Genomic DNA, 18,373 nt, shown 5'->3' with positions numbered 1-18,373 from the left:
TATATGCATTGGATGGGAAAACGGACTAGGAGTGACTAGATTCGAACCTAGAAATACAAGCATGAGCCTGGCTGTAAAAGGCCAGACTTCATCATGCAGACATGTGTTTACGATGTTGAGTTTATCAGTTTTAAAAGGCTTGAACAGGTAAAGGTTTAATTATCTTGTACAATAAGAAACCCGGAGCACTGAGAAAGGAGATATTAATATAAGCAGTGCAGAACAATAAACAGCTCAACAATATCACCATGGATCCAAGCTCCTTCTGTCTGCCTACTTTATTATCTTCAGTATGTGGCTTTTATCTTCTTGGTCACAAAATGGCTGCTGCATCTCCAGGACTCAAGTCTTTATCCCAAGAGGGAAAAAGGAGGAAGATTTAAGATTTTATTTATTTATCTCGTCAGGTGCTTTGCCTTTTTACTTTAGAAAACAAAACTTTCCTCAGGGGCTTCTCCCTTTGTATCTTGTTCACCAAAACTCAGTCATACTGTTATCTGTAACTCCAAAAGAGGCTGGAGTTCAACCCTTTTTACTTTCTAGTACTTCAAATAGATGAAGGCAAGGAAAAGAGGTTGGAATGGGGGATAAATGGGACACCAGTGTCTGTCACAATGAGTGACACAATCAGATCTTTGTCTTAGACAACAGTGGTGGTAGACCACCAACAACAAACACCAAATGAGGCAATGTGGGTTACAGGTAACTCTTCCACTGTTTGGCTGTGTAAATCACTTAATCTCTCCGTGCCTGAATTTCCACACCTTGAAAATAAAAGAATTTCTAAGAGCTGTTCCTGCTCTAAAATTCACTGATCCTAAGTTATAGCTTGAAGTTCTCTGAAAACCGGTTTGCTCTTATATAATCACAAGTACCAGAGGAGCAAAATAATTTACTTTCTCCCTTTCGGGCTCATCTGGAAATATGCAGGCTGCACTCACTTCCAGGAATAGTGTTTCATTTTCAGAAAGGACTCTGCAGAGGAAGAGATATTTTATAAAAGCAGGAGCAAAAGCCACAATTCCCCTGACAGCAAAGTCAGGGTGAAGAACCACAAGACAAGTACGTGTCCTCACAGTGGCCCTACTCCTCTTTTATAGCTGTCTAACTTAGGAAGAAATGAAATCCATTCCATCATCCAAGGCCTACCACATCATATCCCATTTTCCCAATATCTTCAAATTATAATTTCATGTAAGTGAATTTTCCACATAACAAAATTCTCCTTTAAAAAACAAAACTTCCTCCTTCCACTTTTGATCATTCTCCGCATAATCTTGTCAAAATACATGATCTACTTCTCTGCCTTTTTAAAGAAAGCATGATGAACATAATTTCATTTCTTGATGGCTCAGAAGCAATAGTGTTTCATCAACTCCTGGTGTATAAAAGGACAACATGAGAAGCATTTTCCTCTTTGCAAAACAGCCCACAAACCTTTGTTCATTTTTATGTGGTTGGTTGGTAGGTGTGTTAGTCATGGACTGAGTGTCAAGGTGCCTAAGAAGTTTCAAAGGACAGTTCTTTTTACAACAAGTAACTCTAGTTCTATAGTTCTCCATCCTCTCTATTCTCCCACTTTTATTCCCTCTTTCTAAACTGATACAGGCTAAGAAACTAGGAAACCAGAATATGTGTAAAGATCACTGATAATATTGAAAGTGAAGGCCTTAGAGCACCTGGGTGGCTCAGGCTCAGTGGGTTAAAGCCTCTGCCTTCGGCTCAGGTCATGATCACAGGGTCCTGGGATCAAGCCCCGCATCGGGCTCTCTGCTTAGCAGGGAGCCTGCTTCCTCCTCTCTCTCTCTCTCTCTCTCTCTTTCTCTGCATGCCTCTCTATGCCTACTTGTGATCTCTGTCAAATAAATAAATAAAATCTTAAAAAAAAAAAAAGTGAAGGCCTTTTATACGAGGAAAAGTTTATGGACTTTGGGGCAGTTACTTTCACTCTTCAAAGGCCCTTTTCCCTTATTTCTGGTTGTACAGCTCTGTAGAGGCAAAATGAAATTGCCAGAATTATAACTTGTAAATAAATTGAATGGCTGCCATATTTTCAAGCATACACTGGGTATGACCACAAGAAAACAAAATATATACAAGTCTATTTCAACAGAGTGGATAGGAAGATTGAAGCAGATTATAACAATAACAATATATATATTGTTTTATATATACACATAAAACAATAATATCTATAACTCTGCATTGCTTCTACTTATTATATATCTATGTATTATATATATTCAAATCCTTGAGATTTGAAAGTTACAAGACTCTAAGCTACTAGTCATTATTAACTTATACATTAAAGTAAATCTCAAGAGTTCTCAAGTAAACTCTAGGATGAAGTCCACAAAATGGGGCTTGAGGAAGAAGAGAAGAGCATAGTTACCTCTTTATAAGATTTATACAAAATGAGAGGCTATATGAAATGAGTCACAGCTTATTATTTCTGCAAAATCAATAGGCCTATTTTATGTGATTGCTTTTATAAATGTAAATCTTGCCCCCCAAAATCTGTTCTCTCATTTTCAGTTTTTGTTTTTTTCTCCCCCCTCTATCAGCATGATTTTGTTCGACGAGACCGGCCACTCCGTGTCCTAATTGACCTCATACAGAGGACAAAAGATGCTGTCCGTGAATTAGATAACCTACAGTACCGAAAAATGAAAAAAATCCTTTTCCAAGAGACACGAAATGGACCCTTGAATGAGTCACAGGAGGATGAAGAGGTAGGTTCGGTTTATTTGGTAGGCACTGATGGAGTGCTTACTACATGGGAAAGTTCTGGACTGGGCACTATGAAAACCACTTTTGGCGATAAAAATGTAATTGATGCTTTGGGCCTCAAGAAACATGCAGAGTTGCAAAAGAAACATTCATAAAATAACTCTCATATAAGACAAAATATGAAAAATGCTTTTGAGGTGTGTCACCAGGCAGGGCTCCATAGAGGGGAGAAAATAAGCCTGCTGGGGGGGATTAGTGAAGTTTGTATGCAGGACATGATGTGGTGGTTTCTGAGAGACAGGTATAGGACATTTTAGGCCCAGGAAGATGCTGTGCCTTCAGAAGATTATCCTGGCAACAGAATATGTAGGAGTAGGAATATAGAGCCTAGAATGAATTACGACAGACTGGAATGTGTCACATTCTATGTAATAGTCTAGGCAAAAAGTAATAAGGACACTGTCATTGGGGATGGGGAGGAAAGGAACACTTTTGAAAACACTTTTGAGAAACACTGTAGAGGTAGATTTGATAATACAGTGTTTCTCATGGAAAGTCACAGTGACAGGTGAGGAGGAGTTTAAGGTGACTCTGAACATTTTAGTCACCTTCGTAAAAGGTGACTAGGGTACGTCAATACCAAGAATGGAGAAAAAGAATCAAGGAGAAATAGTAGGTGTAGAATGATTTCAGTTTGATGCCTGTTGAGTTTAATGGCTTCATATGCTGCTGACAGTATACAGAAGGAGTTTTCAAAGGAGAAGTGACTTTCTGTCTCCTCATTCAAATAACTTAAGAAGAATTGGTCGAAGCAAGGGTAATGATAGTTGGGACACCTGAATGGTAATGTCTGGCAGTTGGCTGGAAAATTCAAACCCAGAACATAAGAAAGAAGTCTGGGTAAAGAATAGTTGGCTGGGGGTCAAGAGAATTAAAATGGTAATGAATCCGGAGTTGAATGCAGAATGGGAAGAGGGCCACGCCATATGAGGGACCCTAAGAAACATCACAGATGTTCAACAGTCTGCAACTTCAAGGACGGAGCAGCCAGTATTAGCAGATGCCCCAGAGAGGTCAAGTTAGACAAGGACTAAAAAAAAAAAAAATAAAAAAAAAAAAAAAAAAATTTAACTGAGTTTTACAAGCAGGGCATTCTTGATGACCTTCGTAAAAGTAGCTTTACAGGAGTAGTTAGGATGAATAATAGATAACTGTAGGTTTGTCAAATAAATGGGAAGTGAGAAAGTAGAGACAGTGAAAGCTGGTTATTTTAAGATTCATAAATTTGGCTGAGAAGGAAAAAGGGACAAAGGGCAGTATGAAGAGAGGTCTGTAAGTATGGGTCAGGTCTCTTCATATTTATAGACAAAGTGGAAGAAGCCGGGCCAGAAGCATTGAAATTAGACGAGACAGATGTAGTTAGGTAGGATCTCAGGAAGTGCATGGGATAGGAGCAGGAATATAGAGCCTTGAACAAAAGAAAGGACTCCTCTTCCTCTAAAACTAGATAGAAAAGAGGAAAGGAATGAACAATGCATTTTATTTTACCTTTTTATATAAAAGAAAAAATTATCAATAATTATAAAAATGAAATTCAGAAAACTGAACTGGACTATAAATCTCTTGATTGCACATATACAAATGATCCCTTTTAATTGGGAAAATAAATCTGTTAAAAATATAATTTATTATCTACCATTTTAAATTACCCATATTACCTATGCCAGTGATTCCTTAGAGTGCCATGGCTAAGTAACAATTCATTAAAGTTATATACAATACAGTATGGTTCTTGGAAAATAGGATTTTCTAAACTAAGTTGCCTTAATTAAATTATTTAATCTTAAATCAAAAGATATCCCACTGTGATGGGTAAATGACATATTCTGATTATTTTACCACTTCTCAGATAGTAGTCTTTGGACTAGCAGTGATGAATACCAGTATTATTTAACAGATATATTTAATAAGATTACAGAGGTAAGCATGATAGAATTGCTTGAGGGAGGCAGAATTTAATTACCTGTCCAGGACAGTAGAATTAATATCCCTGCTTAGACATGAAGTTACTCAATAATGATTTGCAAAGGAACATATTCCTTGTCAAATCTCTGAAAACTCTTTTAACTCTATTTCAGTTTCAAACGACTGCTGCCCTATTTGTAAATATCCCAGATGTTACCTGTTCAGTTGCCTACAATCTTTCTCTAGCACCTTAATGTTCCTGAAAGTCTCTTACAAACCTGGCCCGATTTCTGCTTACGAATAGCAATACAATAATATAATAGTTGCATATGATGGGGGAAAGCCTTAGGATAGCAGCATTTGGAGCCTTATGACCCATGTCCAGAATGGCCCCTGAGGAAGGCAGGGAAGTGAATTTGAGATGTCTGAAAATGGTGGGGGAGTAGTAGAGTCACTACATAAAAAGTTTATCTTTGCAGATTTGGCAGAAAAGCAACTTGGCACTGCAGAATTGAGTGTGCTTAATAGCTCAGTCAATGGATCGGCACTTTACCTCCAGTCATCTTTTTTAACCCCCATGCCCCATTTTTATAGGACAGCGAACATGGAACCAGCCTGATCAGGGAAATGGACAGCCTGGGCAGCAACCATTCCATCCCAAGCATGTCTGTGAGCACAGGCAGCCAGAGCAGCAGTGTGAACAGCATGCCAGAGGTCATGGATGAGAACAGCTCTGAACCTGTTATGATGCACGATGACGAAAGCACCGTAAATTCCAGTTCCTCTGTTGTGCCCAAGAAGGTAGGTTCCCCGGTATCCTTCGCAGCTCTAGGCTTTATCATTGTAGTGAAGCCAGATCAGGCTACTTGGCATCCAGACTTTTCAGTGGTGACTTTCTACAACTGCAGTATGGGACTAAACCTAGCACTTGATAGTTCTCTTATGTAAAAAGATAACAAAAGACTACGTAAAGCTGTAGCTCGGCTTGTTTCTTCATCTTCCTTTCCTGGTGCTCTACCATTATCAGTAAATAAAAATAAAAATAAATAAATCTGTAAATCTCCAAGTCAAAAAAATTGATAAAATCCTCTCTAAACCATAACTTTAATACTGTAATCTTAACAGCTTCCTGAATATAACCCATGGAGAAGCATGCTCTTAGAGGTATGTTTCTTAATGTATAAGAAGCAGTTTCTACTCTTTTCTGTTGCTCTTAGATTTATTTCTAATTCTAAAACTAGCTCTGTCAGCTTAAATATTCTGACTTTTGAAGGAATGGTTCTGTGTTTTATTTTCACTTTGGTTTTCCAATTAAAGATCCTTCTGGGGCGCTTGGGTGGCACAGTTGGTTAAGAGTTGAACAACAGTTTTAGCTCAGGTCCTGATCTCATCGTCATGGGATCGAGCCCTGCATCCAGCTCTGTGCTCAGTGCAGAGCCTGCTTAAGACTCTCTCCTTCTCCCTGCTCCCGCCACCCCCCATCTCTCAAATAAGTACATCTTACAAAAAAAAAAAAAAATCCTCCTTTCATACAGGCCTATCATGGTTCATAAGTTGAAGTACTTCATGAAAAAATGAAAAAAAAAAAGTCTTACAGTTTCTTGCAGAGCACTTTCTATAAGATGAGTATTATATCTTTTAAAAAAAATTTTTTTTTTTAAAAGGGGCACCTGGGGGCACCTGGGTAGCTCAGTGGGTTAAGCTTCTGCCTTCAGCTCAGTCATGATCCCAGGGTCCTGGGATTGAGCCCCATATCAGGCTCTCTGCTCAGCCGGGAGCCTGCTTCCCCTTCTCTCTCTGCCTGCCCCTCTGCCTACCTGTGATCTCTGTCAAATAAATAAATAAAATCTTAAAAAAATAAAAATAAAAAGGGGCGCCTGGGTGGCTCAGGGGGTTAAGCCTCTGCCTTTGGCTCAGGTTATGATCCCAGGACCCTGGGATCGAGCTCCACATCAGGCTCTCTGCGCAGTAGGGAGCCTGCTTCCCCCTTTCTCTCTGCATTCTTCTCTGTCTACTTGTGATCTCTCTCTCTCTCTGTCAAATAAATAAATAAAATCTTTTTAAAAATTAAAAAAAAAAAAGATGAGTATTATACAGAATTACCAATAATTCTTTGGAAGAAGTCCCAAAAATGTTTTGAGTGACTTTAGGTAAGTGATCCATAGTATAGAATTATATGAAAGAATCTGTTTTTCATTTTCCTTGTATGGTATATATGTACTTATTTTAATAAATGCCAATGATTACATTCTAATTTCAATGATAGAGTATATTTAAGAATTTTTTTTCACTTAGACGTCAATTGGTGCATTTTCCTTGCGATGAAAAGGAAATTGAACAGGTAAGGATGAAGGGCAGAAGAAAATATATTGGTCCCTGGTCATAAGTAGAAGAAGGATACACATTTATTTTCTGAACAGATTAACTTACTCATTTATTTAGCAAAAATTGGTGAGGACTTCTACCATGTGCCAGGAACTATAGCAGGCCTTGTGGATATCTAGGAAATAAAACACATGTAGTGCTTTCATGAAATTTATCTTTGGGGGAGATTAAGAAAATAATTGTACAGGTAACTATACCATTTGATTCTGAAACGTATGCTCTGGGTAAAAGGAGGATTTAATCTATCAGGGAGTAGTGGAAAGCCTACCCAGTGATGTAACGTGTAAGCTAAAACTTCACAGATAAGTAGAAGTTAACTAAGCTGGGGTGAGGGATGGGGATGAGTCAGAAAACAAGTGCAAAGGCCCAGACAAAGAACTTTGTATGTTCAAGGAAGAGGGAAAAGGTCAGAGAAGTTAGACCTTGGTGAGCAGTGTGAAGAGTGAATCGAGTGCAGAAAAACAACAAGGACCAAATTATCAGAAAGTCATGGAAGCCTTCTGAGGAAAGGAGTTGTATTCTACAGATGCAGAAATCTGCTAGGAGTTCAGCAGTGGCAACTGGCTTCTTTAAACATGGGCAGGTGTTCCTATATTTGAAAGGTAGAAAAGAAAGTTTTGTTGGACTCTCTTTTTGGAAGGAGCTATTGTGGATGCTGACAAATCTGGCTCTTTCCTTTACCTCTGGAGTTCCATGGGTATAGGGATCAAAAGAAAAGGAATTCCACTGGATCTTTTTACTCCAGGAACCCTCAAATGAGAACAGAATTAGAAGAAAGAGAAGGCACAGTCAACAAAGAGAAGGAAAACTCTAGTCTTGAATTTTAATTCTGATTGTGGTGTGTGATGGCCAGACCTGTCTTGTTGTAATACAGGTTTTTCAATACTTTTTTCTCTTGTGTGGTATCATCTTTTAAGAATAGATGTTAATTTGTGGAGTACCTGGGTCACACAGTTGGTCAAGCAGCTGACTCTTGGTTTCACCTCAGCTCATGATCTCAAGGTGTGAGATCCAACCCTGCATCGAACCCCCTCATCAGGCTCCCCACTCAGCACTTAAGTTTCTCTCTCTCTCTGCCCCTTCCCACCCACGTTCTCTCTCTCTCTCTCTCTCTAAAATAAAATAAATCCTTTTTAAAAAAAAATAACAGATATTAATTTATATTCTAAAATAGATGGTTGTATTTGATCCATACAAAATGTTTGTCAGGAAGAATTGAAGTTATATAATGTATTTCTATTTTATTATGAAATAAATATATAGAGGAAATGTGATGAAAGAAAATTGAAAAACACTTGTGAATAAAACTGGCTGAATTAAGTGAACTGAAAATACAAGCAGGCTAACCAAAAGCAACCCACAGAATGGGACAAAATATTTGCAGATCATATTTCCATATCTAATATTTGCATATCTAATAAGGGATTGATATCCAGAATAGAGAGAGAGCTCCTAAAACTCAAGAACCAAAAAACAACCAACCCAAATTGAAAATGAGCAAAGGACTTGAATAGACATTTCTCCAAAGAAGATAAGCTCCAATAAGCTCATGAGGAGATGCTCAATAGCATTAATAATTAAGGAAATGCAAATGAGAACTATAATAAGATACCACCTTATGCCCATTAGGATGACTAGACAAGAGTTGGCAAGGATGTGGAAAAATTGGAACCCTTGTGCACTGTCGATAGGAATGTAAAATGGTATAGCTGCTGCGGCAAACAATAGGTAGTTCCTCAAAGAATTAAAAATAGAATTACCACATGACCCACAATTCCACTTCTGGGTATTTGCCCCCCAAAACTGAAAGTAGGGTCTCAAGGAAATATTTGTACAACTGTGTTCATAACAGCATTATTTATAATAGCTAAATTTTGGGAGCAACCCAAATGTCCATTGATGGATGAATGGATAAACAAAATATGGTATACATACAATGGAATATTATTCAGCCTTAAAAAGGTAAAGAAATTCTGACATACACTACAACATGGGTGAACCATGACATTATACTATGTGAAATATACCAGTAACAAAAAGATAAATGCTGTATGATTCCACTTTTATGAGGTATTTAGAGTAGCTAAAATCATAGAGACAAAAAAGTAGCATGGTGGCTGCCAGAGGCTGGGGGGTGGGATGAAATGGAGCGTGGTTTAATGGGGACACGTTTCAGTTTTACAAGATGAAAGAATTACGGGGAGGATGGGGGCGATGATTGCACAACATTAGAAGACTATTTAATAGGCCTGAACTGTATACTTAAAAATAATTAAGATGATTAATTTAGATATATTTCACCACAGTAAAAAAGGGGGAAAGTATAAGGAGGCAATAAAAATAGAATATGTTAGATGTGAAAACTGAATATTAATTATATCTCTTCATGAAACCCATTTAAATCTTATACCTGGGCTTATAAATCTATCATTTTAAACACAACAGAAATATAAAAATTATTCAGAAACTTTATATGTGTTGGTATGCTTGACTTCCTAAAAGTTTTCCATTTGGGAACATAAATGAAATAGGATCTTAAGCTCTCGGTAGAATATTTTATATAATGGATCATAGGAATGAGGAAACTAGTTTATAGTTCTGTATGCCACTGTTAGTGTTATTTTACTTTAGGCAAGTCACAAAAAGCTCTCTGGGCCTTGGTTTCTTCATCTGTAAAATTAGGAGTTCTGTATGGCTTCAGAGATCCCTTCCAGCTCCTAAATTCTGTGTTTCTGTTCCTGTAATCTTTAGAGAAGCAGATCTCTGCTGTGACTTTCAAGGTGTCTTATAGCGAGGTGCCTTAGGAACAAGCCTCATCCACACCTCCTCCAGGATAAGGCAGGCTTTTAGCTCTTACATTTTGTGTTTGGATTTCACTTAAGATTTCACTTAAAAAGGGGGGGATTTTTTCTAAAAGCCAGTCTTCTGATCAGTCCCTCCTTCTTCATGCAGATGGCATAGCTGTGATACTGTATTACATGTAGGTACAGGTAACATTTAAGTCACATGTTGGGTTCTCTGGGAAGCAGAGCTGAAACAGTTTCAAGCAGCAGTCTGTTTCATAGGAGTTTCTTTTGGGGTCAACACCTGTGGAAGAGAGAAGGAAGGAGCATCGGGTAGAGGGCAAAGCTGAAGTGAGATAGCAGACCTAACATCAGCTTCAGCCAACTCCTAAGGGAGCTATGGAGCTAAAATGACCCTTCAGAGTTGTCCAAACTGAGTAAGAAGGGCTGGGACTTGTTACCCTCAGCCAGACCAGTCATTGAATATGAGCAACCTGGGAAGGGTATGAATTGATCCAGGCTGCTCTCTCCAGCCAAGGCCACCCCAAAATGGACTTCCAGCCATTCTGACTGCCAGGATTCTAGTAGCAAGTCTTCTTAGAGGCAAAGATTTAGGTGGTGCATTTCTGAGTCTATCATAATTTGTGACCACAAAGTTTATATTTGAAAGAAAGCAATCAATATTGTTTTATAAAACATTTACCAGTTTTGCATGGGTCTGTGACCAGAATCTTATTTATCACTAAATTATCATACTACAACCAATGTTCTACCCATTATCTCATTAACCTATTTTATTTTCTTTTTAATACTTATCACCATCTAATATTATATTATATATTAATTTGTTTATCTATTATTTCATTTGTAGAATGTAAATTTCATTAAGGCAGAGACTATGCCTGCCTTGTTCCACACTACATCGTAACACCTAGAACAGTCAGAGGCAGTCAGTAAAAAACTATGGAATGAATGAATGGAAACACGAACAAAAAAACACAAGGAATGAATTAATTGCCAGAGGCTAAACATCATGCTATTTTGGTTCATTGAACATATGGATTAAAAGGGTTAAATAATTTTTAGTATTGTCTTTATGGTTTAAAAGACTTAAATAGCATTTCTTCAATGATTATGCTCCAGACACTAAGAACATGCTTAATAAATACCAAGATATAAGAATAAGAGTGGGGCATTTTTTGGTCCCCCCGTCTTGATTGGTACTATCAAGCAGACATTATCCTAAATTAGTGAAACCATAGATATGAAACCGATTACCTTCTTATATAGGAAGTGAACTTATTTTTAAAGTCCATGTGCAAGTAGTAAGAGTGTGACTTGCAATTAACTGCTCCACATCCAGAATAAAGAAGCCCTGATTTTAATGGGACAGTTCTATCACAGATCAAGCCCCAAAACTGTGAAGTGGGATACTGAAAATTTTCCTTTGCCATCAGAATTTCAGATTACTTCTTTTTCTCCAGTCCTTTCTTCTATTCTGTTCTTTCCCAGGCCCTGAAGGGACCCTAATCTAATCTCCCTTTTGGGTAAAAATGACTTGGTAAGTCTAAAAGTGTATTTGGACAAAATAAACTTCAAGCACTTTTCCCCTTGCTAATGTTGCCATATTGCTTTTTCCAGTAACAGTAATATCATCATATGTCTAGACTGTTAGCTCCTCAAGAACATCTCTTTTCCTACCACCCAGCACAGTGCCTGCCACATAGCAAGCACTCAATAAATGTTTTATGAACTAAAATGAAGGTGAACTTATATAGGACACAACTCTACATATGCCTCAATTCTCGTTTTTTTCCCAAATGACTCCAGAGCAAACTCCTAATCCAGATTAGGTTTTTTGCGGCTACCTAGCTTACTTCTGAGCCTCTGCTCTACTCCTTAAAATCGCTGTGGATATAGTAGCAGCAAACAGATTCTAATAGTGATCTAACCACCAAAGTCTGATGTTTTAATCTGCCAGTGAAAAGGTACACTTTTGTTTTGCTTAAGTCTAAGGTCAGTTATCTTTGCCTGCTGCTGCCTTCTATTAATATAGATCATAAGACTTTAATATATGAAAGTGTTTGTTAATCAATTCGTTATTTTAGGTATGCCTAATGAACTTTAGTCATCATGGCCCCCTTTTAGAGATTATTTTAAAAAACCATCCTATCCTAACTTTTAAAGCTTTATTTGGTCTTTTTCCTATTAGTCAGTGTTCTCCACCCTACCCCCTCACCCCCACAGCTCCTTCTTTAAGAAAAAAACGGCTTTCACCATTTTTGTGGGAGGGAAAAAAAAAAAGAAAAGATGTCCTTGAGGGGATAGGATGTTCTAGTTTAATTTTCACTTGCTTCAGTGGCCTTTTCTATTATTTTTGTTGAAGAGAGGGGCGGGTTCTTTGACTCTTCAACTCAAATTTGGCAAAGTAAAAGTAAATTAACATACGAAGACAATGTTTCTCAAACAGAGTAGTCATAAAAACCACCTGTCTATAGTAGTGTCTTTATCCCCTGCATTCCAGTCCTTTTTTCTCCCAAGTAGCTCCCCTCCCCAGTAAAGATCGCCTTGTCCATCCTTTCCCCTCCTCTAGCCCCAGCTTTCAATAGCAACAACTGCTTATGCAGTAATTTAGTAATTTTGAAATGAACAAAACCAAAAGAGAGGTGGTGGGTTTGTTGATTCCCTTCTCCACAGCATAAAAAGTTTGGGAATCTATGAAAAGGCTTCTTATCATCTGATAAAAGCCATTTTTAGATCTTCTTCCTGCCCCCTAAAATAAAGGTGTACCTGTGTGTCACAACTTTATGACTTTCTCAGAGTACAGAGTAGCAGGTTTTTATGAAATAGAAATTTGAACTCTCTTAAATAATAAAAGAGAAAATTTCATTTTCCCAGAATCTTCTTGAATTTCTTTATTCAACAAACATTTAATGAATGCCTACTAAGTATCAAGCACTAGGTGGGTGCTAGGGAGACAGATTTTCTAAACCTTATTTACTGTTTTCAGAAAGCTCACGGTCTCTTGCACAGACACACAAGTAAGTATGTGATAGTATAATAAAGATACACCCAAAGTATAACAGTGTCCAGACGAGTCGTTTCCAGGGATAATTTCAAGTGAATCTGGAAACTCTGAACAAGCAGCTACACTATGAATCTTAATTTCACAATCTTAATAAATAGCTACTTAATAAATGGCTACTTAATAAATAGAGAAAAACTTTTAAATAGAAGTAAAGCTTCCTGTTCAGTGTATAATAGTAAAGTTTGTGATTCAAGCTTTACGTACTCAAGCATATTGTATAAAAGCTCAGCTCTTCGTGCTAAAGATTTGACCGAAATTATGACAGCTTCTTTTCTTTTTAATCTGAAAAAACTTTTTACAGTGAAAGAACGTTATAAATTTACTGGTTAACATAGATTTACTTAAAACTGGTTCTCAACAATATGGGTATTTGAAAGAGCTACTTTGTTTATTCCCAGATGATAATGTTTTAAAGATAAATTATAGACAACACCTACATTTTGTCTTGGTAAAGTAGAACATGATATTTGTTCTTAAAAAAAAAAAAAAGATTTAATTTTTAAGTAATCTCTACCCCCAGTGTGGGGTTCAAACTTACAACCCCAAGATCAAGAATCGCATGCTCTGTCAAGTCAGCCATGCACCCCAATACTTGATCTTAATCTTCTAAAATCATTCTTCAACATCAAAGATGTTGGCCCTCACATTATTTGCAGATAATATGCATCAGTACCTAACTGCATAAAATAGAAAATTGTCCCTTTCCATTATTAGTCTTAAAATGTGTGCAGTTCAGAAATTGTGGGAGCCAGGTGTGGTGCTCGTTTTGAAAGGGACTGCTATTTGAAGTGGCAGTATAGCCAACAGACAATATACCCCGTAAAGTTGATAGTTTAATTTGCTTGTACTTCTCAAGTCACATTTCCCTCATTTTAAAATTGCATCTTTGGGGATGCCTGGGTGGCTCAGTTGGTTGGACGACTGCCTTCGGCTCAGGTCATGATCCCGGAGTCCCGGGATCAAGTCCCACATCAGGCTCCCCAGCTCCATGGGGAGTCTGCTTCTTCCTCTGACCTTCTCTTCTCTCCTGCTCTCTCTCACTGTCTCTCTCTCAAATAAATAAATAAAATCTTTAAAAAAAATAAAATAAAATAAAATTGCATCATTGTTTATCTTCAGAATTTTAAACTCATTTTGATGAAATGGAATTGAATATTTTAAAAATCATTTTCCTGTGCATTTGAAATGGGTGTCTACTGTTAGACTAAAATTTTACCTCATTTTGTGGTCTCTCACATAATATTTGAAGACCTTTAGTGTGGGGATAGGTTATGAAGTTGCTGTGGAAAACTAAGAATTCTTTCATAAAATGAAAAGAATTTTAAGCTAGAGTAAAGAATGATACAATTAACATTATGTACTATACCTGAAGTAGATTTAAATTTTGGACCTATTGTTCAGATTAGCTTTTAAAGTAGTATTATTTTTGTCCAAGGGGATGGGGAAAAAATAATAAAATAGCATTATTTTTAAAATATACCTTAGTGAGATATTGAATGAGCTGTGTGTTAACTAAAATCACTATGATTTTGAATATTAACTTTTCTGGTGCATTCCAATATTCTTGGTTTAAAAATTTAGCAAATATAATGTGACTTTTAATTTGCTAAGCAAGACCTAGCCTATAAGTGCTAATTTATATCTGAGAGAAAACACACTAATAATACTAAAATTATATGTATTTGCACATGAATGTGTTTCACTTTATTCTGTTGAGTAAACCGTAAAGATTCTAGTGTTACTAGTTATTTTTCTAAATCAAGTTCTTACAGTGTGAAACTGAGCTGCTACCTCTCAGTCAGTATACTTAATGTTAGCTAATTAATAATCACCAAACTTTGAATTCTTAAGGCCTCCTATAAAACCACAGGACCTTACCTAGTCTATCTCATCTGATTGCTGCCATTTAGAAGCTTCTTGTTTTTCTGGTACCTTAATATTAGAAGTGATCAGTTTCGGAGAGGGGCACCTGGTTGGCTCAGTGAGTTAATTAAGCATCTGCCTTCTGCTCAGGTCATGATATCAGGGTCCTGGGATTGAGCCCTACATCAGGTTCCCTGCTTAGTGGGGAGTCTGCTTCTCCTTCACCCTCTGCCCTCCCCACTCATGTTCTCACTCACCCTGCTCTCTCTCACTCTCTCAAATAAATAAAAATTAAAAATCTTTTTAAAAAATCAATTTTGGAGATAAATGTAACTTATTAATAAATATCCAGTAATGTCAATGGCAGTAGATCCCATTGCCTTGCTCTCAAGAACCTTAAACCTAGCGCATAAGTCCTAGTCCCATACCTGATCTTTGTTCTATAAAATAAAAGGTTAGATTTCCAGGGAAATAATATAGAAGTTTCTTTGGGCCATCAAGGTTGTTTTTGGTTGTTTTTTTGGTTTTTTGTTTTTTTTAATAATCTCAAAAATACGGGTTGAGGTACGTTTTTAACCTGTGGTACTATCTAGTAGAACTGATTGTTGCAGTGATGGAAACAATCTATACCTGCACTGTTCAGTATGGTAACCATAGCTAATGACTACCTTAAAACATAACAGGTACAACATGGGAACTGAATTTTACATTTTATTTAATTTAAGTATCCATGTGGCTACTGACTATCATATAAGACAGTACAGCAATAGAATATCCTTGAATTTGACATATATGTCCTCAATGGCATTAAAGGTCCCTTCATTATTTAAAAACAAAATAGACCTCAATATAGTAAATTTTAAAAGATCTCTAAATATAGATGTAATGGTAGATACCTGCCTAACATTCTGGAGCATTCTAAATTTATAAGTGAAAAAAGAAAATCAGCCCAGTGGTAAATTTAATCTTGGCTCTTGACTTCTACCTAAAAACCTGGATATAAAATTTAATTTCCCTCAAGAATATCTGTGTCTTGACTTTAACAAATTTTAGATGATATAATTAAATTTTGTGTTTATAAACCTCTTCAATTTTTGTTTTCTGTTGAAAGAGCAAGGAATTATTTAAAAAATTTTTTTCAGATAGTCATAGACAAAATGCAAAACTGACTTGTCACAAATGGTTTCTCCTAAAACCCTAGGGCAATACAGGAATTAATTTCTCCTTCCCCATCCTGAACATGTACTATTTAAAAATCCCCCATGGTTGTACATGTTTTTGAGCTATTATTATGGTATCTTTTTTTCTGAAGGGTTAAGAGCTACTTACTGACTGACCACTCCATCTTTTATAGAGAAAAGCATCACCCTTTGAAAGCATTTTCCCCTTTAAAACTCATTTAAATTGCATTTAAGAAACATCCATTATTACCCTTCCAGGGAATGTTATTTTTCACTGGGCGTTACAACAAGATTAATCATCTCTGCCTATCAAGAGGCACAGATTTGATTAAATCAGCCAAGGACATTAAATCCCAGCCTTACTCACTCTAGTGACCATAGCAAGACTGAGTTGAGGAAGAATTTGTGAAAGTATCATTTGGTTAAAATTGCATGCCTGTCTCTTTAAATCTAAAAAAAATCCTTTCAGAAGCTGTAGAGAGAAGGTGCTAGAACTGTGTACGATCATGACTGGAAAGCAGGATCCCTCAGTGACTGCCGAATCTTCCCAGCACAAGATAGAGAGGCAGTTCAGCACAAGCCTACACTGGTTCTAGGCAGAACGATGATCCTACCGAACAGATCTCAAATAAAATTAAATTGAGAAAGCAGATCTTTCAAGGGAATGAGGCGGAGGCTCGCTTTTATGTTAAAAGCAACCAGCATCCTCCTTGCTAGACATGGACATGACATTTTTAAAGGAATTATTTGGTTACAGCGTTTTAAGCAAACTGTTCTAAGGAGTCTGTACATTGCATTGTTTTTTCTATTCTTTTTTTCTTTTGCATATATGTAATTCTGGAGGTAAAGAAAAAGCCTGCCAGGGATTCAGAAGGCATCCCACTAGCGATCAGCTGACATTCCTAACTGAAGGCTGCAATGTGTTGCTTATTCATTTTGTACCGTGGGAGCTGCGGGGACTAGCAGAGAGCTAAACTATGCATTTCAAACAGCAGTGCTTGTGCAGAAAGAGGGGTGAGAGAGAGGCAGCCGGCGAGGAAAGAGCACAGCTGGACTTTCTCCTTGTTTTTATCCATTTCTGCAGGATCATGTATTCATAAGGGATGAGGCGGGCCACGGCGATCCCAGGCCTGAGCCGCGGCCTACCCAGTCAGTTCAGAGCCAGGCCCTCCACTACCGGAACAGAGAGCGCTTTGCCACGATCAAATCAGCATCTTTGGTAAGCAAACACCCCTCTACCCACCTTCCCTTCCTTCCCCTCCTCCCCATCTGGCAGCCTCTCGCCCTCCCTGAGCCTCTCTCGGCTTCATGGATGGGAGGAAAGGAGTCAAGAATGTTTTCTCCCTCCTAATAATTTTATTCATTTTAGAAAAAAATCTGTTGGCATGGCAACCTGATCTCAGATATTTTAGCATTGTCTACGGCATGGAAAAAAAAAAAAAAAAACCTTTGTGTGTGTGTGTGTGTGTGTGTGTGTATTTATATATGCTGTATGTGCAAAATAAAAGGCCTTTAAGATGAAGTTGCTAACCTATCCAATTTTTTTAAAGCTATTTGTCTTCTCATTGAAATAACAATGCTAAAAAAATTTTTAAAGGTATTTGATGTATGTGTGTGTAGGGCACTGTGCTTTTTTTTTGTATAGGTGCTTGTGTGTTTGTAATGTATACACACATATCAAAAGATAAAACACAATTTTTAAAAATATATCACTGCTAGCTAATGTATGTAATTGTAGAAAATAAGATACTAGCTTCCTAGGGATGAATTGCTGGTTCGTTCTGGTTCATTCATTTATTTATTGCAACAATGGTAGTGGCTGCACTTCCCCATTTAACCCCTGAAGAATTTCCTGGCACCAATAAAGCAAGAGGGGCTTTGTAGGAGAGGATATGGATGATTGTGGAAGAAAAGATACTGTAGGATCCTTCAGCATTTTTACTATTGCAAATGTGATTGCTGGATGCCCTTGTAGTAGCAAAAGGGGTGTGTGCTGGAAGAGTTAGTTTTCATGCCTCCTCCCCTTGGCCCCCCACGCGTGCGCGTGCGCGCTCCCATACTCACACACACACACACTCACATCGTTTCATCTTTGGCACTCTAAACTCTCTTTAATCTTTTGCTTCTGAATCTCACTTCTCAGCTGAAAAATGATTGAAATATTCATTGTTTTGCCCAGATTGATGTTAGAGGTCACATGGGCAGGAAGAGTTAGTGTACACTGCCTGGCTATTACATTTAGAACCTATGATGACATCATCCAAGGCCGACCCAGAAATTATTTTTCTTGTCCTATTTTTTTAAACCTGATTTCCACTTTCATCTCTCAAGTCTTTCAAAGGCTTCAGTTATCTTTGAAATCGATAATGGATTATAAT

At 37.4% G+C, this 18,373-nt stretch overlaps 1 protein-coding gene across 2 annotated transcripts in view; it reads left to right on the top strand.

Moving 5' to 3' along the window:
• TAOK3 (TAO kinase 3) overlaps positions 1 to 18,373 on the top strand; it is a 182,899-nt gene that overhangs the window by 132,079 nt on the left and 32,447 nt on the right. For both annotated transcript variants that reach the window (XM_059408535.1, XM_059408536.1), the window contains exons 12-14: positions 2,565 to 2,732; positions 5,290 to 5,496; positions 17,080 to 17,214. In XM_059408535.1, coding sequence (XP_059264518.1) covers positions 2,565 to 2,732; positions 5,290 to 5,496; positions 17,080 to 17,214 — 510 coding nt within the window. The remainder of the gene's footprint in view (positions 1 to 2,564; positions 2,733 to 5,289; positions 5,497 to 17,079; positions 17,215 to 18,373) is intronic.

Source organism: Mustela nigripes, chromosome 8 (genome assembly GCF_022355385.1).
Source record: "Mustela nigripes isolate SB6536 chromosome 8, MUSNIG.SB6536, whole genome shotgun sequence".
NCBI lineage: Eukaryota > Metazoa > Chordata > Mammalia > Carnivora > Mustelidae > Mustela > Mustela nigripes.
Note: the sequence above shows the minus strand (reverse complement) of the source record. Positions and strands in the feature narration are given on the sequence as shown.